This window comes from Ranitomeya imitator, chromosome 1 (genome assembly GCF_032444005.1).
Source record: "Ranitomeya imitator isolate aRanImi1 chromosome 1, aRanImi1.pri, whole genome shotgun sequence".
In the NCBI taxonomy this organism is placed as follows: Eukaryota; Metazoa; Chordata; class Amphibia; order Anura; family Dendrobatidae; genus Ranitomeya; species Ranitomeya imitator.
In genome coordinates, this window is record NC_091282.1 from 736,910,138 (window position 1) to 736,935,904 (window position 25,767).

General features: G+C 46.1%; 1 protein-coding gene across 1 annotated transcript in view; it reads left to right on the plus strand.

Moving 5' to 3' along the window:
* HIF1A (hypoxia inducible factor 1 subunit alpha) overlaps positions 1-25,767 on the plus strand; it is a 76,570-nt gene that overhangs the window by 31,670 nt on the left and 19,133 nt on the right. Inside the window, exons 2-7 of the mRNA XM_069733696.1 lie at positions 20,347-20,537; positions 20,923-21,068; positions 21,867-21,951; positions 24,754-24,866; positions 25,175-25,377; positions 25,629-25,735. Coding sequence (XP_069589797.1) covers positions 20,347-20,537; positions 20,923-21,068; positions 21,867-21,951; positions 24,754-24,866; positions 25,175-25,377; positions 25,629-25,735 — 845 coding nt within the window. The remainder of the gene's footprint in view (positions 1-20,346; positions 20,538-20,922; positions 21,069-21,866; positions 21,952-24,753; positions 24,867-25,174; positions 25,378-25,628; positions 25,736-25,767) is intronic.

The following is a 25,767-nucleotide window of genomic DNA, read 5'->3' on the forward strand; positions in this document are numbered from 1 at the left end:
CAAGGACACAGGACAGAGGTTGAGTCAACTTTAATCCATGTCAACTGGCTGCAAGTTTGATTTAGTTATTGCCAACACCTGTTAGGTGCCACAGGTAAGTTACAGGTGCTGTTAATTACACAAACTAGAGAAGCATCACATGATTTTTCGAACAGTGCCAATACGTTTGTCCACCCCCTTCTTTATGTTTGGTGTGGAATTATATCCAATTTGGCTTTAGGACAATTCTTTTTGTGTTTTTTTTTTCATTTAAGATAAATTAAATGAAGATAATACCAAATAATTTGGGTTTGCAATCATTTTCAGGAAGAAAATGAGTATTATCTGACAGAATTGCATGGGTGTCAATACTTTTGGCCATGACTGTATATATCTATATATATATAATTGTCTAAGGGTTTTTCCGTCTGTCTGTCTGTCCTGGAAATCCCGCATCTCTGATTGGTCAAGGCCGCCAGGCCTCGACCAATCAGCGATGGGCACAGCATGGCGACGATGATGTCATAAAGGTTGCCTCGACCAATCAGCGACGGGCACAGTCTGCCGCGAATTCTGGAATCATTGTCCATATACAATGGGGACATGCATATTCTAGAATACCCGATGCGTTAGAATCGGGCCACAATCTAGTCTACTATATAATTGTCTAAAGGTCACTTCCGTCTTTCTGTCTGTCCTTCTTTCTGTCATGGATATTCATTGGTCGCGGCCTCTGTCTGTCATGGAATCCAAGTCGCTGATTAGTCTCGCCAGCTACCTGTCATGGCTGCCGCGACCAATCAGCGACTGCCACAGTCCGATTAGTCCCTCCCTACTCCCCTGCAGTCAGCGCCAGCTCCATACTCCCTGCAGTCACCGCTCACACAGGGTTAATGCCAGCGGTAACGGACCGCGTTATGCCGCGGGTAACGCACTCCGTTACGCCGCTATTAACCCTGTGTGACCAAGTTTTTACTATTGATGCTGCCTGTGCAGCGTCAATAGTAAAAGGATCTAATGTTAAAAATAATTTAAAAAAAAATAAAAAATCATTATATACTCACCTTCTGCTGCCTTTCCGGCTCCTCGCGACGCTCCGGTGACCGCTCCATGCAAGCGGCAGGTTCCGGTGGCAAGGATGGTATGCGACAAGGACCTGCCATGACGTCACGGTCATGTGACTGCGACCTCATCACAGGTCCTGCGCGAGAAGGACCTGCCATGACGTCACGGTCATGTGACCGTGACATCATCACGGGTCCTGCGCTACCAACCCTAGGATCGGAAGCTGCCGAGTGCACCGCACACAGGCGACATGACTACAAGGGATCCCTCGGAAGGTGAGTATATGTTTATTTTTTTAACCTGTGACATACGTCGCTGTGCAATATACTACGTGGCTCTGTGCAATATACTACGTGGCTCTGTGCAATATACTACGTGGCTCTGTGCGATATACTACGTGGCTCTGTGCGATATACTACGTGGCTCTGCGCTGTATACTACGTGGCTCTGCGCTGTATACTACGTGGCTCTGCGCTGTATACTACGTGGCTCTGCGCTGTATACTACGTGGCTCTGCGCTGTATACTACGTGGCTCTGCGCTGTATACTACGTGGCTCTGCGCTGTATACTACGTGGCTCTGCGCTGTATACTACGTGGCTCTGCGCTGTATACTACGTGGCTCTGCGCTGTATACTACGTGGCTCTGCGCTGTATACTACGTGGCTCTGCGCTGTATACTACGTGGCTCTGCGCTGTATACTACGTGGCTCTGCGCTGTATACTACGTGGCTCTGCGCTGTATACTACGTGGCTCTGCGCTGTATACTACGTCGCTCTGCGCTGTATACTGCGTGACTGGGCAGTATACTATGTGGGCTGGGCAATATACTATGTGGGCTGGGCAATATACTATGTGGGCTGGGCAATATACGATACGATACACTTTATTGATCCCGTGGGAAATTATGGTATCACAGCAGCACAACTTAAATCATAAAAATCATAAAAGAATTACATAGTTGACATGACAGTGGAGTTGACAGAAGAACATTATACATTATACATTAGAATAGGACATACACAACGAGTGAACTGAAATGTAGAGAAATAAGTAGACATTCACCTTGGTGGTTTAACCCTAATGTTATTGTTGTACATTCCCATGGCAGTTGGCACAAACGATTTCCTATATTTTTCCTTCTTACACCTCAGAAGTATTAGCCGGTTACTGAAGGTGCCCTTCTGTCTCATGAATAGCTCATATAGTGGATGTGCATTATTGTTCATAATTGCCATACACTTTCTCAGAGTTCTTCTCTCCACTACCTCCCCAAAAGAGTCCAGATTGCAGCCCACAGCAGAACTTGCCGTCTTAATAATCTTATTCAGCTTATTAGCATCAGAGGCCCGCACACTACTACCCCAGCACGTGATTGCAAAAAAGATGGCACTTGCCACCACAGACTGGTAGAACATTTCTAACATTTTGCTACACACATTAAAAGACCTCAGTTTCCTTAGGAAATACAATCTGCTCATCCCCTTCTTGTAGACAAACTCTGAGTGGCATCTCCAGTCCAGTTTGCTATCCAAATGGACCCCCAAATATTTGTAACTCTCCACCTGCTCTACCTCCTGACCAGCAATAGTGATCGGTAAGCATTCCATCTTTATCCTGCTATAGTTGGCCACCAACTCCTTAGTTTTCTTAACATTTAGTTGTAGATAGTTACCATTGCACCAATCCACGAAATTCGACACCACCCTTCTGTATTCCTCATCCCCCTGATCTCCCCTAATGCATCCCACAACAACAGAGTCATCCGAAAATTTTTGAAGGTGGCAAAGTTCAGATTTATACTGAAAGTCTGAAGTATACAGTGTGAATAGAAAGGGCGCAAGCACCGTTCCCTGGGGGGCACCTACACTGCTCAGTAATCTGCTTGACACCACTGCTCCCATCTGTACAAACTGTGGCCGATCTGATAGTTAGTCAGTTATCCAATTTCTCATCCCCTCTTCAACCTTCATATCGGTCATCTTTTTGTGTAGTAAAAGTGGCTGCAGGGAGTTAAATGCACTCGAGAAATCGAAGAACATCGCTCGCACCGTGGTTCCGTCAGTCTCCAGAAATGAATGTACCCTATGTAACAGAGAAAGGATAGCATCATCCACCCCCAATCTGTCAGTAAGCAAACTGAAGGGGATCGATAAAAGCATTGACCCTTGGTCTTAAGTGAGCAAGCACTAATCTTTCCAAGGCCTTCATAGCGTGAGATGTTAAGGCTACAGGACGATAGTCATTTAGGGTTGCAGGAGAAGAAGTCTTGGGTACCGGCACCAGACAGGATGTTTTCCATAACACAGGTACCCTCTGTGTTTGTAGACTTCCATTAAATAGGGGTGTAAAGATCGTACACAGCTGGTCTGCACAAACTTTAAGGACACGTGAGCTGAGACCATCAGGTCCTGGAGCTTTACCAATGTTAAGTGACTTAAACTGCCTCCTCACATCATTTTCGGATACTCTACATTTAGTCTGCTCATCCTCCAATATTGATGTTGCAGAATTTGCACCCAGTTCCCATCCACTATCAGTTGGCAGTGCACATGTACTACTAAACCTGTTGAAATACTCGTTCATCTCATTAGCCTTGTCCATTGTTCCTCGATCATTTTCAGGCCTCAGCTTAAGCCCAGTCAGTAATTTCATTCCTGACCAAACCTCTCTGGTATTATTGTGGGACAGTTTCTTTTCATGTTTAATTATATACTATGTGGGCTGGGCAATATACTATGTGGGCTGGGCAATATACTATGTGGGCTGGGCAATATACTATGTGGACATGCATATTCTAGAATACCCGATGCATTAGAATCAGGCCACCATCTAGTATATATATAATTGTCTAAGGGGTACTTCCGTCTGTCTGCAACTTCCGTAACGGAAATCCCTCATCGCTGATTGGTCGCGGCAGCCATGACAGGCAGCTGGCGAGACAAATCAGCGACGGGCACAGTCCGATTAGTCCCTCCCTACTCCCGGCAGTCATTGCCCGCTCCATACGCCCCTCCGGTCACGGTTCACACAGGGTTAATGCCAGCGGTGACGGACCGCGTTATACCGCAGGTAACGCACTCCGCTAACGCTGCTATTAACCCTGTGTGTCCCCAACTTTTTACTATTGCCGCTGCCTATGCAGCATCAAGAGTAAAAATATGTAATGTTAAAAATAAAAAAACAAAAAACCTGCTATACTCACCCTCCGTAGTCTGCTGACTAATGAATTTCGATTGGAATCTTCCTAAAGGCATTCTTCAGCTTGTACAAGTCCTTCCTGCTAGTGCTCCATTCAGACATGGTCTTTGTGTCCCGTGGATAGAACATGTAGGTACCTATTATTATAATCTATGGGGTTGCTCACTGAATGCAAAAAACATAAACGGCACTGATTTCCCTGGGTGTATGTGATGTGTCTGAATGTGTGGAGAGTGAAGCAGCTGCAGAGATTGCATGACCTAATAATGTCAGGTGATCCCCGGGAGATCCAGTGTCAACGGCATCAGAGGTGAGTATGTGTTAGTATTTTACAGGGGGGGGGGGGGGGACGTAAGATCAGGTAGTGGACAACCTCTTTAAAGTTCAAATGCAAAAGATAGGAGAAGCTTTTGCAGTTTTTGTCCATACATGAAATATATTGGTGAGACATGGATCCAAAACCATCCAATACCATTTTTTTCATACATGAATACTGTCTGAGGCCTAAGCGCTCCTTCGGACTTGCCTGTTTTTGATCCGAGCCACAGATCACTCATCCTTTAAAATCAATTGTTTCTTGGGGATAAGCACAGACCGCACACGGTGGCTAAAGCAACGACGCCAGCAATGTTTTACATGGAGCTAATAACCAGTGAGAACGATAAGTGAGTCGCCGTTACGTCACTGGATCGCTCCTGCATCGTTCTGGAGTTGCTGTGTTTGACGTCTCTACAGCGACCTAAACAGCGACGCTGCAGCGATCGGCTCGTTGTCTATATCGCTGCAGCGTCGCTGAGTGTGATGGTACCTTATGCTGAGCCGCGCGCATAAAGCCATGTAATATCTATAACTAGAAAATATAACTAAAAATATAAAGCTTTCCGGGGATACTATTATATTATATTAAGTCACGTGCAGTCTTTACTTAAGGCTTCCTTACCACCTTCCTTCGTTTTGATGAGTTTTTACGCTACATTTTTTTGAAAAAAAAAAAAAAAATGCAAGTACCCCTATTTAACTTAATGGGTGCAGAAAATCTGCAACATCAAAACTCACTAAAAGCTTATTGTGTGAACGCAGCCTAATTGGTAGAAGAAGCTTAAAAATTGCATTTACAGTTAGGTCCATATATATTTGGACAGAGACAACATTTTTCTAATTTTGGTTATATATATATTACGACAATGAATTTTAAACAAAACAATTCAGATGCAGTTGAAGTTCAGACGTTCAGCTTTCATTTGAGGGTATCCACATTAAAATTAGATGAAGGGTTTAGAAGTTTCAGCTCCTTAACATGTGCCACCCTGTTTTTAAAGGGACTCTGTCACCTGAATTTGGCGGGACTGGTTTTGGGTCATATGGGCGGAGTTTTTGGGTGTTTGATTCACCCTTTCCTTACCCGCTGGCTGCAATATTGGATTGAAGTTCATTCTCTGTCCTCCATAGTACACGCCTGTGCAAGGCAAGATTTCCTCGTGCAGGCATGTACTACGGAGGACAGAGAATGAACTTCAATCCAATATTGCAGCCAGCATGCAGCCAGCGGGTAAGGAAAGGGTGAATCAAACACCCAAAAACTCCGCCCATATGACCCAAAACCAGTCCCGCCAAATTCAGATGACAGGTTCCCTTTAAAGGGACCAAAAGTAATTGGACAATTGATTCCTAGGTTATTTCATGGACACGTGTGGGCAATCCCTTCGTTATTTCATTCTCAATTAAGCAGATAAAAGGCCTGGAGTTGATTTGAGGTGTGGTGCTTGCATTTGGAAGGTTTTGCTGTGAAGTAAACATGCGGTCAAAGGAGCTCTCCATGCAGGTGAAACAAGCCATCCTTAAGCTGCGAAAACAGAAAAAAACCCATCCGAGAAATTGCTACAATATTAGGAGTGGCAAAATCTACAGTTTGGTACATCCTGAGAAAGAAAGAAAGCACTGGTGAACTCATCAATGCAAAAAAGACCTGGGCGCCCACGGAAGACAACAGTGGTGGATGATCGCAGAATAATCTCCATGGTGAAGAGAAACCCCTTCACAACAGCCAACCAAGTGAACAACACTCTCCAGGAGGTCGGCGTATCAATATCCAAATCTACCATAAAGAGAAGACTGCATGAAAGTAAATACAGAGGGTTCACTGCACGGTGCAAGCCACTCATAAGCATCAAGAATAAAAAGGCTAGACTGGACTTTGCTAAAAAAACATCTAAAAAAGCCAGCACAGTTCTGGAAGAACATTCTTTGGACAAATGAAACCAAGATCAACCTCTACCAGAATGATGGAAAGAGAAAAGTATGGCGAAGGCGTGGTACAGCTCATGATCCAAAGCATACCACATCATCTGTAAAACACGGCGGAGGCAGTGTGATGGCTTGGGCATGCATGGCTGCCAGTGGCACTGGGTCACTAGTGATTATTGATGATGTGACACAGGACCGAAGCAGCTGAATGAATTCTGAGGTATTCAGAGCCATAATGTGTGCTCAGATCCAGCCAAATGAAGCCAAACTGATTGGTCGTCGTTTCATACTACAGATGGACAATGACCCAAAACATAAAGCCAAAGCAACCCAGGAGTTTATTAAAGCAAAGAAGTGGAATATTCTGAAATGGCCAAGTCAGTCACCTAATCTCAACCCAATTGAGCATGCATTTCACATGTTAAAGACTAAACTTCAGACAGAAAGGCCCACAAACAAACAGCAACTGAAAACCACCGCAGTGAAGGCCTGGCAGAGCATCAAAAAGGAGGAAACACAGCGTCTGGTGATGTCCTTGTGTTCAAGATTTCAGGCAGTCATTGCCAACAAAGGGTTTTCAACCAAGTACTAGAAATCAACATTTTATTTAAAATTATTGAATCTGTCCAATTACTTTTGGTCCCTTTAAAACAGGGTGGCACATGTTAAGGAGCTGAAACTCCTAAACCCTTCATTCAATTTTAATGTGGATACCCTCAAATGAAAGCTGAAAGTCTGAACTTCAACTGCATCTGAATTGTTTTGTTTAAAATTCATTGTGGTGATGTCTATAACCAAAATTAGAAAAATGTTGTCTCTGTCCAAATATATATGGACCTAACTGTATTTATTTTTTTTTTTTGCATACAAGAAAAATGAGTCCAATACCGATAGCAAAAATGTACAGATAAGTGGATGAACATTTAGATCCAGCACACTAGTTTTTTTTCCCATGTATGAAAAAAATAAATGGATAGTCTAGAGCGAGAGATGCTTCTTGTAAATGTTCACCAAGAGATGAGGGTCTGAACAGGGGACCCCCCATATATTCTCTCCCGACTCCTTCACGCGGTGTAGAATCCTCTCCATTCATTTAGTGAATCGCCGGCTCTGACACCTTACACCCATCCTGCCTCCAGTGTTACTGGTTTGTCCTGATTCTGGTACTGGGAGAAGGAAACTTGTCTGTACAGCTCCAACAAAAAGAGCTACGTGAATCTGTGCGCATCTGCGAGACATTAATACTCCCCTGCTGCCTGTCACCATGACTAATTCGTTTTAGTGATTATAGATTACTTGGCTAGGTGGTTGTAAATAGACTGCGGTGCTCCAGCTGTGGGGGGGACTACAACTTCCAGTGAACTCTGACCACTGCATTTCACATTATATCAATATGCTCAGGAAGCCAGATATAACTTCTTTTCACTGGACAACCCCTAGTGGTAACTTGATAGCTGGGACTGGCACCGATCAGTCAAATGACAGTCTTAGGGTATGTTCACACGTTCCTGATTTCCATCCTTTTTTTTTCAGGACTGAAACCGCAGCTCTTGGCAGAAAACGCAGGTCCTTTTTTTGGTCCTTTTTTTGTGCTTTTTTGGTGCGTTTTTTGATGCGTTTTTTGATCCTTTTTTTTATGCAGTTTTCTATGCAGAGTCTGTGTGTTTTCTAGGAAGTTTTTTTAGGGTTAAAATGGCTGAAAATACCCTAACCCTAACCCTACCCCTAACCCTAACCCTATTCTAACCTTAGTGGGAAAAAAAAAAAAAATTCTTAATTTTTTTATTGTCCCTACCTATGGGGGTGACAAAGGGGGGGGGGGGTCATTTACTATTTTTTTATTTTGATCACTGAGAGGTTATATCTCAGTGATCAAAATGCAGTTTGGAACGAATCTGCCGCCCGGCAGATTCGGCGGGCGCACTGCGCATGCGCCCGCCATTTTGCAAGATGGCGGCGCCCAGGGAGAAGACGGCCGGACGGACACCGGGAGGCCGGGTAAGTATAAGGGGGGGAGATTAGGGCACGGGGGGGGGGGGGGCATCGGAGCATGGGGGTGTGGGATCGGGGCAGCCACACTCCGCCCACGCACTTCCGCCCGCTTCCCCGCACTTCCTGCTGCAGCGGTTCGGCACCACAAACCGCAATAAAACCCGCAGATATATTTTTGATCTGCGGGTTTTACTGCGGGTTTGACCTCACAATGGAGGTCTATGGGTGCAGAACCGCTGCGGCTCCGAAAAAAGAAGTGACATGGTACTTCTTTTTTACCGCGGCTATTCAGCGCGGCTTTTTTTCCCGATTCCCGCATCATGTGCACAGTGGTTCCTGTTTTCCATAGGGTACAGTGTACTGTACCCTGCATGGAAAACAGCTGCGGAACCGCAGCGGCAAAAACGCTGCGGTTCCGCAGAAAAAAACGCACTGTGTGAACATGGCCTTAAGGAGTCTGTCTGGATGGACCGTAGTGCTCTAGAGAAAGCCTCATCTCCTTTATTTCTTGCCAGGCACAGCGCCGTACTTTTGAAAGTGGCAGTGCCTGGTATTGCAGCTCAGTCCCAATAACTTTAATAGGACTGAGCTGCTGTACCAGATACAACCACTACAAAATGTATGATGCGGTTACTGGTAAAAAAAAAAATGATGTAGACTCCTCTCCTTGGAGCACCAATTAAAGGCAAACTATTAGACTTGGTACACACAAGGGAATCGTCAGTTTTCTAGGTATATTCAGCATTGTCTGTGCCGAGAGAATGGATTTCCTCTCCAGGCCTTGGGTGTGATCTGGTTTCCTTGTGTCTATGTAGTGCAAAGGTCCCTGGTTCACACATCAGACTCCAACATACACATCATGGCCGTATTACTGCTTGGGGGCCCCCTGTATGCTTCGACCGGGCTGGTGTCCATGTACTAGTTATTGGAAAGGCCTCTGTAACGTGTCCCCTCCTGAAAAACTGCTGTCTATTTGAATCTGCACATACACTGCTTGTTTTTTTTTTTTTTGTTCTATGTAGATTTTTATTAATGCAGTAGTATAAATTATTGATTTCTTAACTTTAAATGGGTTGTCCACCACCACACCTCTAGGGCCTTTTTCTTTTTTTTAAATGCATTCATTGAAACTGCATTTCATTAAAAATGTTGCACTGTTTGGCTTGTACAGGCTTTTTGTTTCCCTGCACACTGACCTTTTGAAGTGGTTATAATTTATCTAGAAGGAGATCATAAAAAGGATTTTTATCGGAGAAAAAAATGTGTTTAGGTATTGCCCATAATTGGGAGCCATGCTGTACACACAGATCATTAACAAGCAGCAGCATGCCCTCTAATGCCGCGTGCAGGAACTGCACGAGTGTATATGGTGTCGCAGCAGTCGTCTCACGCCGTGATGATGATGGACTGGTTACTCATTTACCATGTGGTTACATAACCTATAAACATGGCCTATATCAGCAGACTTCTTTATCTACCTGTACTCCGTATATGAGGGCATGGTCTTTCAGATTAGCAGTTGTAGCCAAGGTCTGACGCGTAAACTTTTTTTTTCGTGTGTTTGGTTCTCAAGTTTTTTTGTTTGTTTTTTTGTGATCTAGCAACATTATTTTTTTTCTATGGCTATGTGCCCACGCTGCAGATTCGTGTGGATTTTTCCGCACCGTTTTTAAAAAATCCACAGGTAAAACACACTGCATTTTACCTGCGGATTTACCACAGTTTTCCGGGGTTTTTTTTTGTGCGGAATTCACCTGTGGTTTTACACCTGCAGATTCCTATTGAGGAACAGGTGTAAAACGCTGTGGAATCCGCACAAAGAATTGACATGCTGCGGAAAATACAATGCAGTGTTTCCGTGCGGTATTTTCCCCACCATGGGCACAGCGGATTTGGTTTTCCATAGGTTTACATGGTACTGTAAACCTGATGGGAAAACTGCAGGCAAATCCCCCCTGTGTGCACATAGCCTTAGGTGCCATTAAGGCTACTTTCACACATCGGGTTTTTTGCATCAGGCACAATCCGGCGAATGCTGGAAAAAATGGATCCGGCGCAGATTGTGAAAAACTGATGCGACGGATCTGGGGTTTTTTCGACGGATCCAACTAGCATATCCAGATAATTGGATAAAAAAATTTGGATCATGCTCAGTTTAAAAAAAGTGAGTCTGGCGCCGGAATCCGTCATTTTCCTGATCCGGCACCCTATGGCTCCTATAGGCTTCCATTCTAGCAAACGTTCTAGCCGGAGACAAAAAAACGCTGCTATGGACAGTTTTTCCAGAAACCGGAAACTGCAGATTTGCTGGATCCGGACGAAACGTAAGGTAATCTGGTGCAATCCGGCACTAATACAAGTCTATGGGAAAAAAAACGAATCCGGTGGCAACATTCGCCAGGTACGTTTTTTTGAAAATTAGCCGGATTGAGCCGGAGCTGGATTTTGCCCTGCAGACTTGTTGTGATCCTACAGCCCAAGAAATGGCGCCACTCCTGTCTGTGGGCTGTCTTTGGTTTTGCAGCTAGATAAATGAATGCACCTGAGCTGCATTCAAGGAACAACCTGTGGTAAGGAGGAGGCTACTGTGGAAATGCCAGGCCGCCCATGATTTTCCTTTTTAGCAAAAATCTGCTGCGGTGAGCAGGTGTTTAGGGCGGTCGGCTGCTTTCTGGAAGAGACGATTTCTAATGTGACATGCCCTGTAAAATAATCATGGTGTCTTATGGTGATGTAAGGTCTCGAAACATGGAGAGTTTAGCCATAAAACTCTTGCTAAAATGCACCCCTGTAACAGCCATTTGGGGTAGTGGCTTAGTGTCGCTGCTGCCATCTGCATTTGGAGGACGGCCTGTTATCATGTGACATAGAAGTGTTATTCCGGTGTAGGGTATTCTTGTCTGGAGAATGCTCCGGGGACGACTTGTACTTACAGATAGCTGTGATGTTGGTCTTTCGACGCCTTTTTTGGCACATTTCACGTGTCTGTGTTTTTTCTTTTTTTGTAAACCAGTTTTTGATCAGTCACCGATCACTCACCCATGCAATGGTGCTAAAGGTAACCTGTCACCAGGTTTGTCCCATGTGAGATATGGCCACCACCTTTCAGCCATTATATACCGCATTCTAATGTGCTGTATATATACCCCAATCCGGCATGCAACAAAAGAAAGACCCCTTTTATTATAATCACCTGCGGGGTGATCGTGTCTTATGGGTGTCACAGGTCTTGGTTTGGCAACTCCCTTCTTGCGATGCCGTCCTCCTTCTTGCTTCAGTGGATGACGCATCCTACGTCATCCGCAGTGTTCTCCTACGTCGCGCTCCAGCGCAGGTGAACTTCGCTGCCCTGACCAGGGCGCAGCAGGGTACTGTAGTGCGCATCTGCTGGGGCTTTTAGACCTTTCCTGGTGCCTGTACACTGCAGTACTTTACTCAGCCCTCATGAAGGCAGAGAAGTACGCCTGCACAGGGGGGCGATGCCGGGGAACTCTGTGGATGATGTAGGGACACGCCATACACATGAAGCGAGAAGGTGGATGGCATTGAAAGGATAAAGGAGGCGATGGACCGCCCCGCAGGTGAGAATAATAGGTGTTTGTTTTGTTGCAGGCCTGATAGGTGGCATATACAGTTAGGTCCATATATATTTGGACAGAGACAACATTTTCCTAATTTTGGTTATAGACATTACAACAATAAATTTTAAACAAAATAATTCAGATGCAGTTGAAGTTCAGACTTTCAGCTTTCATTTGAGGGTATCCACGTTAAAATTGGATGAAGGGTTTAGGAGTTTCAGCTCCTTAACATGTGCCACCCTGTTTTTAAAGGGACCAAAAGTAATTGGACAATTGATTCCAAGGCTATTTCATGGACAGGTGTGGGCAATCCCTTCATAATGTCATTCTGAATTAAGCAGATAAAAAGTCAGGATTTGATTTGAGGTGTGGTGCTTGCATTTGGAAGGTTTTGCTGTGAAGTAAACATGCAGTCAAAGGAGCTCTCCATGCAGGTGAAAAAAGCCATCCTTAAGCTGCGAAAACAGAAAAAACCCATCCGAGAAATTGCTACAATATTAGGAGTGGCAAAATCTACAGTTTGGTACATCCTGAGAAAGAAAGAAAGCACTGGTGAACTCATCAATGCAAAAAGACCTGGGCGCCCACGGAAGACAACAGTGGTGGATGATCACAGAATAATCTCCATGGTGAAGAGAAACCCCTTCACTACAGCCAACCAAGTGACCAACACTCTCCAGGAGGTCGGCGTATAAATATCCAAATCTACCATAAAGAGAAGACTGCATGAAAGTAAATACAGAAGGTTCACTGCACAGTGCAAGCCATTCATAAGCATCGAGAATAAAAAGGCTAGACTGGACTTTGCTAAAAAAAAACATCTAAAAAAGCCAGCACAGTTCTGGAAGAACATTCTTTGGATAGATGAAACCAAGATCAACTTCTACCAGAATGATGGAAAGAGAAAAGTATGGCAAAGGCGTGGTACAGCTCATGATCCAAAGCATACCACATCATCTGTAAAACACGGCGGAGGCAGTGTGATGGCGCGGGCATGCATGGCTGCCAGTGGCACTGGGTCACTAGCGTTTATTGATGATGTGACACAGGACAGAAGCAGCTGAATGAATTCTGAGGTATTCAGAGCCATACTGTGTGCTCAGATCCAGCCAAATGCAGCCAAACTGATTGGTCGTCGTTTCATACTACAGATGGACAATGACCCAAAACATAAAGTCAAATCAACCCAGGAGTTTGTTAAAGCAAAGAAGTGGAATATTCTTGAATGGCCAAGTCAGTCACCTGATGTCAACTCATTTGAGCCTGCATTTCACTTGTTAAAGACAGAAAGGCCACAAACAAACAGAAACTGTAAACCACCGCAGTGAAGGCCTGGCAGAGCATCAAAAAGGAGGAAACACAGCGTCTGGTGATGTCCATGAGTTCAAGACTTCAGGCAGTCATTGCCAACAAAGGGTTTTCAACCAAGTACTAAAAATGAACATTTTATTTAAAATTATTAAATCTGTCCAATTACTTTTGATCCCTTTAAAAACAGGGTGGCACATGTTAAGGAGCTGAAACTCCAAAACCCTTCATTCAATTTTAATGTGGATACCCTCAAATGAAAGCTGAAAGTCTGAACTTCAACTGCATCTGAATTGTTTTGTTTAAAATTCATTGTGGTAATGTCTATAACCAAAATTAGAAAAATTTTGTCTCTGTCCAAATATATATGGACCTAACTGTATACAGCATGTTAGAATGCTGTATATGAGGGCTGAAGGGTGGTGGTCTTATCTCACATGGGACAAACCTGGTGACAGGTTACCTTTACCATTCCCATGTTTTGTATGGTAAGACATGTTTCTGCATTAATCAGAGGCAGTACATGGCGGCACAATGAGCGCCTATGGTATCACAATAAAAGGCCACACTGACTGCTGTTGATCTATATAAAGGGTTTACCGTGTGTATAAGGCCTGATGGGGCAGATTTTCTAGACTGAGAGACCAGAAGGTCCTGCGGAGTGCCTGCTACAAACCGACCTATCTGCAAAATCGTGCCATCATTCACCGCCGTATATTTAGCCACACAGTCTATTCCCGGTGTTTGCAGACCTAAAGCTTTCCTGTCGGGGCATTGCTGGGAGTCATAGTTCTTCATTAGCAGTTGGAGCCTGCCGCTGTAGATTATATAATCTGGAGTTGGGCATAAAGCCAACAATGCTTTTCTGATTCTTGAGAAAGGGACCATTGTCCAACCATATACTCGGTTGGATATTTCAGCAATGAGGTCTGATAGAATTATTGATTGATCTTGCAACATCCCACCACTACAACCAGTCTGGCTCCATCATCACATATGTCCTTGAAGAAGACCCTTGAATAGGTTGAAATGTCGGACGATATCTGCTGTACTTGCTGCCGGATCAAATAAACACTGTATAATTCAAGTCAGATTTATTGCTCTCATATGTCTGTGCTGCTGTGGACTATGGCCATGATCGTCCACTAGTCCCAGCTTAATATGGGGCCAGGCAGAACACGCCGATTACCCCTCCCCTGTGATGAGTGCCAGCTGTACCTTGGTACAATAACCTTATCCTGTGCATTGTCCTGTAGACTCATTGTACTCATGGGACATTTCACTGTCCATTAGAAGAGCTGTGAATACCTGACACATGCGGGTTTCTGCTCCACCACTTTTCTGTCTTTCAGTAGTGATTATAATCTATATCAATCTGATTGTACTGCTACTTGTCTGACAAAGTTCTGTGTAATAGAAGAAATGTGTGGTTAACATTTCCAGAAAGACTAACGTCAGTCATTCAAGGGATCCTGTGACATGACAGCCGCAGCCCAATCTGTGACCACCGTGGTATAGAGAAGGAGCTGAGCAGAATCATGTATGGGTTACTGGGGAAAGGATTCGGTATTACTTGTATTATAATTAGTGATGAGCGAATATACTCGTTACTCGAGATTTCTCGAGCACGCTCGGGTGTCCTCCGAGTATTTGTTAGTGCTCGGAGATTTACTTTACATCTCCGCAGATGAATTATTTTCATCTGTTAGCCAGCATAAGTACATGTGTGGGTTGCCTGGTTGCTAGGGAATCCCCACATGTAATCAAGCTGGCTAGTAGCTGTAAATGATCCAGCTGCGGCAAAAAAAAAAGCTAAATCTCCGAGCACTAAAAAATTCTCAGAGGTCACCCGAGCGTGCTCAGGATATCTTGAGTAACGAGTATATTCGCTCATCACTAATTATAATCATTGAAATCCCTGGTGTTTTTAGTTTGAGTTCAATAGGCATCCTACTAGTGATTGACAGCTATCTCTGCCTGCACTGTCAGTGAATAAAATTTCAAGTTTTACTGAAACTTTCTCCATCTCTATCAATCAGGGCATGTGGAGCTGATCAATCACATCCGGCCTGCAGAACAGGTACCATTTGTAATTTGGGAGGATCCCTTTAACTCCTATAATGGGTATATGATTGGGTATGCAAAATACAATGTGTCCATGGCAAATGCATAGTCCCGAATAATGGCACCAGAGGCAGTGCTGGCTGCATGATTCCCTGGCCACATGATGGTACATAATGACATGCATACGCCATCTGCCTCCATTCAAGCCTGTGACACCATCGAATACTGCAGCGTAAGCGCATGTGCAGCCACTGTGTGTAACTCCTGCTGGTTGTAACCTCATGGCCAGAAGAGCACATAGATCACAAGCCCTTGTTTTGGCGATTGCCCAGCGATGCCTATCTAGTGGGACCCTTTTAAGCTCCTTGGTGGCTTTTCTTGATTTGAAGCATTTGCCACTAATGGCCCGGTGTGCTGGCAATTGGCATCTTCTCACCTATTCATTACAGGTCCTTCTTCTGTTCCTAGTAGATCAGCTCTACGTACACTTCAAGGAATAACAAAGAGGGCTCACGTAGCGTTAGTAGAGCAGGTGGCTGCCCGTTGTAAGTTTATGTTGTGGTGCTTAGATGAACCTGCTTCCATGCTGGGAGTTGTAGTATGGCAACAGCTGGAGAATTATGGCTTGTGTCTCCTGCTGCTACAGGTCACAGCCCCCTTGGCAGAGCTCAGTAATTTTAGGGCACTGATTATACTTACACTAGATGGTGGCCCGATTCTAATGCATCGGGTATTCTAGAATATGCATGGCCACGTAGTATATTGCCCAGCCACGCAGTATATTGCGTAGTATATTGCCCAGCCACGCAGTATATTGTGTAGTATATTGCGTGGTATATTGCCCAGCCACGTGGTATATTACGTGGCATATTGCCCAGCCACGTGGTATATTGCCCAGCCACGTGGTATATTGCCCAGTCACGTAGTATGCACCATATCCCTGTTAATTCTATTTTTTAAAATAAAAAATACTTACATACTCGCCTTCCGGAGCCCCCGGATCGAAGCGGCCGGTTACCGATGCTCCTCGCGCACTCCGGTCTGAAGAGTGCATTGCGGTCTCGCGAGACCGCACGTCATCATCTCGCGAGACCGCAATGCATGGAGCGGTCACCGGGGCATTGCGAGGATCATCGGTAACCGGCCGCTTTGATCCGGGGGCCAACGGAGGGTGAGTATTTAACTATTTTATTTTTTTAATTATTTTTAACATTAGGTCTTTTTACTATTCATGCTGCATAGGATAAAAAGTTGGTCACACAGGGTTAATAGCAGCGTTAACCGAGTGCGTTACACTGCGGCATAACAAGGTCCATTAGCGCTGCCATTAACCCTGTGTGAGCGCTGACTGACTGGAGGGGAGTACAGAGCTGGCACTGACTGCGGGGAGGAAGGAGCGGCCATTTTTCTGCCGGACTGTGGCCGTCGCTGATTGGTCGCTGCAGCCATGAAAGGCAGCTGGCAAGACCAATCAGCGACTTGCATTCCATGACACAGACGCCGCGACCAATGAATATCCGTGACAGACAGACGGAAGTGACCCTTAGACAATTATATAGTAGATGGTTGTGTAATGGAATTGCAGTAACGGCGCCACCTAATGGTGAGTTTTCAGGAAAACATTAGTAATTCATGAAGTGTTCTAAAATCTTTTGTAATTTTGTGAAGTTGTCCGGGACGCAGAAGAGTGGCTGCCTGTAATGTGCCCGCCCTCCCGCATCTGCTCTTCATAAGTGCACATCTGTATGTGTCTTATCTGTAACCAGTCGGAGCCTGCCCCCTGAGTAGTGCCGGCAGAACAGCGCGTGGCCTCTGCAACGGCATACAACGAGAGGAAATTCTAGGAAGCCAAACAATGCCGCAGACGGAGGGAGGGCAGGATGTCGGCCGCCACAATTTTGAGTTTCTCCTCTTACATAAGTTCCTGTGATTTCTTAGTGTGAAATATCAGTGACTTGAAAGAAAATTATATTCGGATGGGTATTATTGGGAAATGATGGCGGGTTTATTTATTTATTTTCTGAAAACAAGTTAAAATTGGCAGCAGTCTGGCAAAATGTCCTGTACATAGAGGGCTGATATGGTATGGGCCGCCATCAGTGAGACGTGTCAGACAGCAGGGTCCCATCGGAGATGATGGGGGTTCGCAGTTTACATCCTCATAGACCAAACCTGGCTGAGCATGCATGTGTATGGGCGGGACATAGAAAAAGCATGACTGAGCGTGCATGTGTATGGGGAGACCGAGGACCTGGCTGAGCGTGCATGTATATGGGGAGACAGAGGACCTGGCTGAGCATGCATGTATATGGGGAGACAGAGGACCTGGCTGAGCATGCATGTATATGGGGAGACAGAGGACCTGGCTGAGCGTGCATGTGTATGGGTGAGGCATAGAAAGGACCTGGCTGAGTGTGCATGTGTATGGGGAGACAGAGGACCTGGCTGAGCGTGCATGTATATGGGGAGACAGAGGACCTGGCTGAGCGTGCATGTATATGGGGAGACAGAGGACCTGGCTGAGCGTGCATGTATATGGGGAGACAGAGGACCTGGCTGAGCATGCATGTATATGGGGAGATAGAGGACCTGGCTGAGCGTGCATGTGTATGGGGAGACCGAGGACCTGGCTGAGCGTGCATGTGTATGGGGAGACAGAGGACCTGGCTGAGCGTGCATGTATATGGGGAGACAGAGGACCTGGCTGAGCATGCATGTATATGGGGAGACAGAGGACCTGGCTGAGCGTGCATGTATATGGGGAGACAGAGGACCTGGCTGAGCGTGCATGTATATGGGGAGACAGAGGACCTGGCTGAGCGTGCATGTGTATGGGGAGACCGAGGACCTGGCTGAGCGTGCATGTGGAGACAGAGGACCTGGGTGAGCGTGTATGGGTGAGGCATAGAAAGGACCTGGCTGAGTGTGCATGTGTATGGGGAGACAGAGGACCTGGCTGAGCGTGCATGTATATGGGGAGACAGAGGACCTGGGTCAGCGTGCATGGGTGAGGCATAGAAAGGACCTGGCTGAATGTGCATGTGTATGGGGAGACAGAGGACCTGGCTGAGTGTGTATGTGTAAGGGGAGACAGAGGACCTGGCTGAGCGTGCATGTATATGGGGAGACCGAGGACCTGGCTGAGCGTGCATGTATATGGGGAGACCGAGGACCTGGCTGAGCGTGCATGTATATGGGGAGACAGAGGACCTGGCTGAGCGTGCATGTATATGGGGAGACAGAGGACCTGGCTGAGCGTGCATGTATATGGGGAGACCGAGGACCTGGCTGAGCATGCATGTGTATGGGGAGACAGAGGACCTGGGTGAGCATGCATGTGTATGGGTGAGGCATAGAAAGGACCTGGCTGAGTGTGCATGGGGAGACAGAGGACCTGGCTGAGCGTGCATGTATATGGGGAGACAGAGGACCTGGCTGAGCGTGCATGTGTATGGGGAGACAGAGGACCTGGCTGAGCGTGCAAGTATATAGGTGAGACAGAAAGCACATGGCTGAGTATGCATGTGTATGGGTGAGACAAAGCACATGGCTGAGCGTGCATGTGTATGGGGAGACAGGGGACCTGGCTGAGCTGCATGTGTATGGGTGAGACAGAAAGCACATGGCTGAGCGTGCATGTGTATGGGTGAGACAGAAAGCACATGGCTGAGCGTGCATGTGTATGGGTGAGACAGAAAGCACATGGCTGAGTGTGCATGTGTATGGGTGAGACAGAAAGCACATGGCTGAGCGTGCATGTGTATGGAGGAGAAAACTAAACACATAGGCAATCAAGCCAGAAAAAAACAACCATATAGTCTAGAAGTATAAAAGTAGAAAAATTCTTTATTTAAACAAAATATGTAACAGGTAAGAAGAGAGGTGCACCACAAATGTGCAGATACTGTAAAACCCCGCAACTGTGGCAGGAGTGCAAAGAACCAGGGAACCACCAATCACATCAATAATAATGATTGCATTGCCTTTAGGTTATTCATCTGATAACATTGCCTCCATGAGTTACATGTTTTACTTATGGGCAGTTATAGTCACTATTTATAGATTTTTTCCCCCTGATTAATTTGTATAATGGGGACGGGTAAATGTGCCTTGCCTGCATTATTATTGATGTGATTGGTGGTTCCCTGGTTCTTTGCACTCCTGCCACAGTTGCGGGGTTTTACAGTATCTGCACATTTGTGGTGCACCTCTCTTCTTACCTGTTACATATTTTGTTTAAAGAGTTTTTGTACTTTTATACTTCTAGACTATATGGTCGTTTTTTCTGGCTTGATTGCCTATGTGTTTCGTGTCATTGTTTCAGGGACCGGTCTGACCTATTTGTCCAATACCTCTCTGATCAGCAGTGAAGAAATAGTATTATTCTCATATATTATATCTTGTTGAACTATTGGTCATCCTGATCGCTTCCGTGAGTTTTCTCATTTATGTGTATGTAGGAGGCATAGAAAGGACATGGCTGAGTGTGCATGTGTATGGGGGGTAACATGGTGGCTGACTGACCATGATCTGAAGGATCTTGGCTGCTTTACAAGTGCACAATCCCATTACAGTGGTTTTGCAATTATATTGGATTATCCCCTTCCATAACTGATGTCTGAGGATTTGACCCCTAGGACTCCCCGTGATTCTGAGAATGACTATCCCATAGTGCTCTGCTCCACCTCCGCTCCATTCAGACTTGGGATCACTGGGCGTCCATCGGGCATACCTTCAGCCATCAGTGTGGATAGGGAATGACTTGCCCTCCGGGAACAACCCCTTTTAAGTCCTGTTGGTTCAGATGGACATCAGGGTAGACATGTAACAATTCCTGGTGAATGGTAGTACACTAGTTACGGTATATCTGCATGGTGTGACTACATACCTAACACATCAAATCTAATTGCAGGATCAGTTCAGAGCGTCGGAAGGAGAAATCCAGAGATGCGGCCAGATGTCGGCGGGGTAAGGAGGCAGAGGTCTTCTATGAGTTGTCCCACCAGCTGCCACTGCCGCACAATGTCAGCTCCCACCTGGATAAAGCCTCCATAATGCGGCTCACCATCAGTTACCTGCGTGTCCGACGCCTCCTTGATGCAGGTGAGCACTAATGATGGGGACCTGGCACCAACTCTAGTTAGTCTACTGCACTTTCATTGTAAAAGCCATGGACACATAAAACAGAACTGAACAGAAAATGCACCTGTGAATGTGAACACGGCCTTATTTCGATGACACACAGCAACTTTTATAAGGGGGTCTTGTTATGTTGGTAACACTTCTCGTCACATCCTCGTAGAGAACAGCTGGGGCCCAGCATCTTGTACATGGGGAAAGATGGTTGCTGGCTAAGCGATCGCACAGACAATTGTTATCTAATGTGTATGGGGCTTTACTGGCCAATATGGTTCTGAAATAGCTGAAATTGTAGCATTTGGGGGGAGATACTCAATCACGTGTAGTAACAAAGCGTTGTTTTCCCCAGGGAACACGGATGAGGAATCTGAACTGGAGAAACAACTCAACTGCTTTTATCTGAAGGCCTTGGAAGGATTCGTTCTGGTCCTGACAGAAGAAGGAGACATGATTTACCTGTCCGAAAACGTCAACAAGTGCATGGGGCTCACACAGGTACGGAGGGGCTCACACAGGTCCTTAGGGGCTCTCCTCCCTCCTGATTGTGATCTATACTTACATTATCCTTTGCCTGGCTTGTATTGTGGAGAGATGGATCAAGGTACAGGCAGTGTATTGATAGCAGTACAGAGTAATTCAGGAGGACGGTATCCTTCAGACCATATATATCCACCATGTAAGACTGTGTTCACTTGTGATAAAAATAATCAGTTTGGATTCCTTCCCTTATCATGTAATACCTTCTAATATTACCATGTTGTAATGGGTGAAATCCACTCATCGTGACGGATTTAAAAATATCCACAGCGCAGATAAGTTTTCTCGGGGAGATTATCTGCAGCGGAGGATGAAATCTCACTCTTTTTGCTGCTGCTGTAATGTGCTGCAGTTGTTCCTATACCCAAATCTAAAGAAGGAGAATCTGCAGCAAATCCCCCCACTGTGTGAACACGCCCTTAGCGTGCAGGTTGATGTTCCTGCGGTTTAGCGGCTGTGATTTGTAGACGCGTAGGAGTCAGTCCCATGCGTTGCCCACGGGGGATTGTTATGAGGCAGTCTATTGTATGGAGACTGATGAGATAATATGATGACACTTCCATAAGTCTTCATGGTGTCGGACATACAGCAGGCTGCTTTGCGTGGCATTACTGCTGCACCGTCTAGTGATGTGTCCTGAACACACTGCTTTGTTGCTATAGTTCAGCAGATAATGATGCTTAATAAGGACTGTGGTCTTGTAAACTGTACAGTTCATGCAGTCATTGTTTTTTTTTTTTTATCTTTTTTCCCCAGTTTGAGCTCACTGGGCACAGTGTATTTGACTTCACGCACCCATGTGACCATGAAGAGCTTAGGGAAATGCTGACCCTAAGGAATGGTGAGTGCCAAAAAGAAATGAATTGGGACAGTGGTCTGAAAGCAGATCCTGATGGGACCCCGATACATAGTGGTGCTTGGGCAGACAGAAGTGTCCACATTTGCCAGTTTTCTTGGTGCTTCATCCCATTTAAGACTGCATATGGAGACTGGAGGAGGCGAGTTGGGGGGGTGGCGGCACTGGAGGAGGTGAGTGGGAAGGGAGGTCGGCACTGGAGGAGGCGAGTGGGGGGGGCGGTGGCACTGGAGGAGGTGAGTGGGAAGGGATTGCGGCACTGGAGGTGAGTGGGGGGGGCGGCGCTGGAGGCGGCGAGTGGGGAGGAGGCGGCGAGTGGGGGGGCGATGGCACTGGAGGAGGTGAGTGGGAAGGAATTGCAGCACTGGGGGAGGGGAGTGGGAAGGGAGGGCGGCACTGGAGGAGGCGAGTGGGGGGCGGCGGCACTGGAGGAGGCGAGTGGGGGGCGGCGGCACTGGAGGAGGCGAGTGGGGGGCGGCGGCACTGGAGGAGGCGAGTGGGGGCGGCGGCACTGGAGGAGGCGAGTGGGGGGCGGTGGCACTGGAGGCAGCAAGTGGGGGGCAGCGGCGCTGGAGGCGGAGAGTGGGGGGGCGATGGCACTGGAGGAGGCGAAGTGGGGGCGGTGGCACTGGAGGAGGTGAGTGGGAAGGGATTGCGGCACTGGAGGTGAGTGGGGGGGGGCGGCGCTGGAGGCGGCGAGTGGGGAGGAGGCGGCGAGTGGGGGGGCGATGGCACTGGAGGAGGTGAGTGGGAAGGAATTGCAGCACTGGGGGAGGGGAGTGGGAAGGGAGGGCGGCACTGGAGGAGGCGAGTGGGGGGCGGCGGCACTGGAGGAGGCGAGTGGGGGGCGGCGGCACTGGAGGAGGCGAGTGGGGGCGGCGGCACTGGAGGAGGCGAGTGGGGGGCGGTGGCACTGGAGGCAGCGAGTGGGGGGCAGCGGCGCTGGAGGCGGAGAGTGGGGGGGCGATGGCACTGGAGGAGGCGAAGTGGGGGCGGCGGCACTGGAGGAGGCGAAGTGGGGGCGGCAGCGCTGGAGGAGGCGAGTGGGGGGGCGGTGGCGCTGGAGGAGGAGAGTGGCTGGGTGGTAGCTGTGCTAAAGGAGGCTGGAGGAGGGGAGAGTTTATGTACTGAATCTTAAAAGGATAAGGGACTAATAAGTGTGTCCAGGAGGCAATGCACCTGCAGCAGCTCACACACTGCATATATCTGTACCCGGATTATGTAAAGAAATAAAAACGGATTTGTGCTTTTGCAAGGCTAGTGGTACGGCACAATAGCGTTCATTTTGGTGCTGTCACCAATGTGTTCGTCTAAAGTTGGAAACACGCAACAGTAGCTGCCAGCAAAGTTGTTGACTCCCCCTTACACGAGTTCATGCCTTCTCAATAGGGAGTGAAGAGTAGGCCTCTCACCGTAACACCTGAAAATGAAAGGATCAGGCGTTCAACTTCCAAGTTGCGAGAACAACCCCATATGCAGGTGCTTCTCACAAAGTTAGAGTATTATCAAAAAGTTAATTTATTTCAGTTCTTCAATATAAAAAGTGAAACTCATATATTATATAGAGCCATTACAAACAGAGTGATATATTTCAAGTGTTTATTTCTGTTAATGTTGATGATTATGGCTTACAGCCAATGAAGACCATAAAATCATTATCTCAGTAAATTAGAATACTTTATAATACCAGCTTGAAAAATGATTTTAAAATCTGAAATGTTGACCTACTGAAATGTATGTTCAGTAAATGCACTCAATACTTGGTCGGGACTCCTTTTGCATCAATTACTGCATCAGTGCGGCGTAGCATGGAGGCGATCAGCCTGTGGCTGTGATCAAGGCTGCATTTATCCTGGTTGCTTGTGCACCTTTTTCTACCACACTTTTTCTTTCCACTCAACTTTCCATTAATATGCTTGGATACAGCACTCTGCGAATATCCAGCCTCTTTAGAAATGACTTTTTGTGGCTTACCCTCGTTGTGGAGTGTGTCAATGACTGCCTTCTGGACATCTGTCAAGTCAGCAGTCTTCCCCATGATTGTGGAGACTACTGAAACAGAATAACGGATCTTTTTAAACCCTTAGGAAGCCTTTGCAGGTGATTTTTGTTAATTATTGTAATTTACAGAGATAAAGACGTTTGGGTTTTCTTGACTCCATAATCATTAACCGAAATAAACACTTGAAATACATCACTCTATTTGTAATGACTCTATCTAACATGAGTTTCACTTTTTGCATGAAGAACTGAAATAAATTCACTTTTTGATGATGATCTCATTTTGTGAGAAGCACCTGTACATCAGGTGGTCTGGGGGAGTTGGCGGACTTTAATGTGTATAGGAGCCTCCAGACTCTAACTTTTCTAACTTAAGACCTTATTAGCATATATAAAAACTTCCCATAAGACTACACAGCCAGGTGGCATAAGAATCAGAAGTCTTCTTTCATCCATGACCAACTCTGAGCAAGAAGTATTTTAGGCTTTCGAGCGAGGCCAAAAAATGGGAGGAGAATGTTTAATTCCTCGGGGCCCATATTGTTACATCAGACTTGCTAAAGGCTGCAGATTGTGGGAGAATGAGCTCAGGAGCTTCCCATCAACTTATCGTGTGTCTGCCTCGATCCACCATTGATTTGAATACGTTTTAGGGGCTGCCCGAGGTTGGGACAGAAGCAGGAAGCCAATTGGTGGCAGGTGAAAATACACACGCACGCACACACTTGCAGATATTGATAGCCTATCCCAAGGATCCCCTCTAACTAATAATGTTCCTTCTTGTAGGACCAGCTAAAAAAGGAAAGGAACAGATCACAGAGCGGAGCTTCTTCCTGAGAATGAAGTGTACGCTGACCAGCCGGGGAAGAACGGTCAATATAAAGTCTGCCACATGGAAGGTGAGATGACGAGAACAGCAACCACATAAGACTTTTGTGACAAAAATGGGATAGGATGGAAAAGTAGATTGGGATCAGTCAAATTTAAGGCCTTTTTCTGACGTGCCTCCCCCCTTCTCCCTTCAATCTATGGATTCTTCAACGTACGAGTGATTTGATCCATGTAAATGGCATCATAGAAATTGTGTTTTATCGGATGTTTGAATGAGACCTTAAAGTGCTGACCTTAGGACATATTAAAGACAGGTTTTTCATTAATATCATCTAATGTAAATAAAAATTTCAAATTTTTATATATTTCATTTCAGGTCCTTCACTGCACTGGGCACATGCAGGTCTACAACTCCTGCAACAACCAGAACCATTGTGGCTACAAAAAGCCGCCCATGACTTGCATGGTGCTAATCTGCGAGCCGATTCCTCACCCATCAAACATTGAGTTTCCATTGGACAGCAAGACCTTCCTCAGCCGCCACAGCCTGGACATGAAGTTCTCATACTGTGACGAGAGGTAGAGACCCAGGCTGCCATCTGGTGGCCAAGAACAGCACCTGCACGTCTATTTTCATGCCCCCTAGGAACAGACAGCCCTTTTTGCACTGTGCAGGGAGCAGGTTAAAAAATAAATATATGAACTACATAGTCAATCTGGTGTTTTAGCGAGACAGGTTATTGTAGAATACGAAGTACTGGAATCATTTGTGCCATCACCTTTTCTATTTTCACATTTATTGTAATGTAATTACTCTTTCTTTACACTAGGGTAACAGAATTGGTTGGGTATGACCCAGAAGAGCTTCTTGGACGGTCTGTGTATGAGTATTACCATGCACTGGACTCTGACCACCTGACAAAAGCACATCATGATAGTAAGTTACCTCCCCTTCCCCCCAAAAAGTCT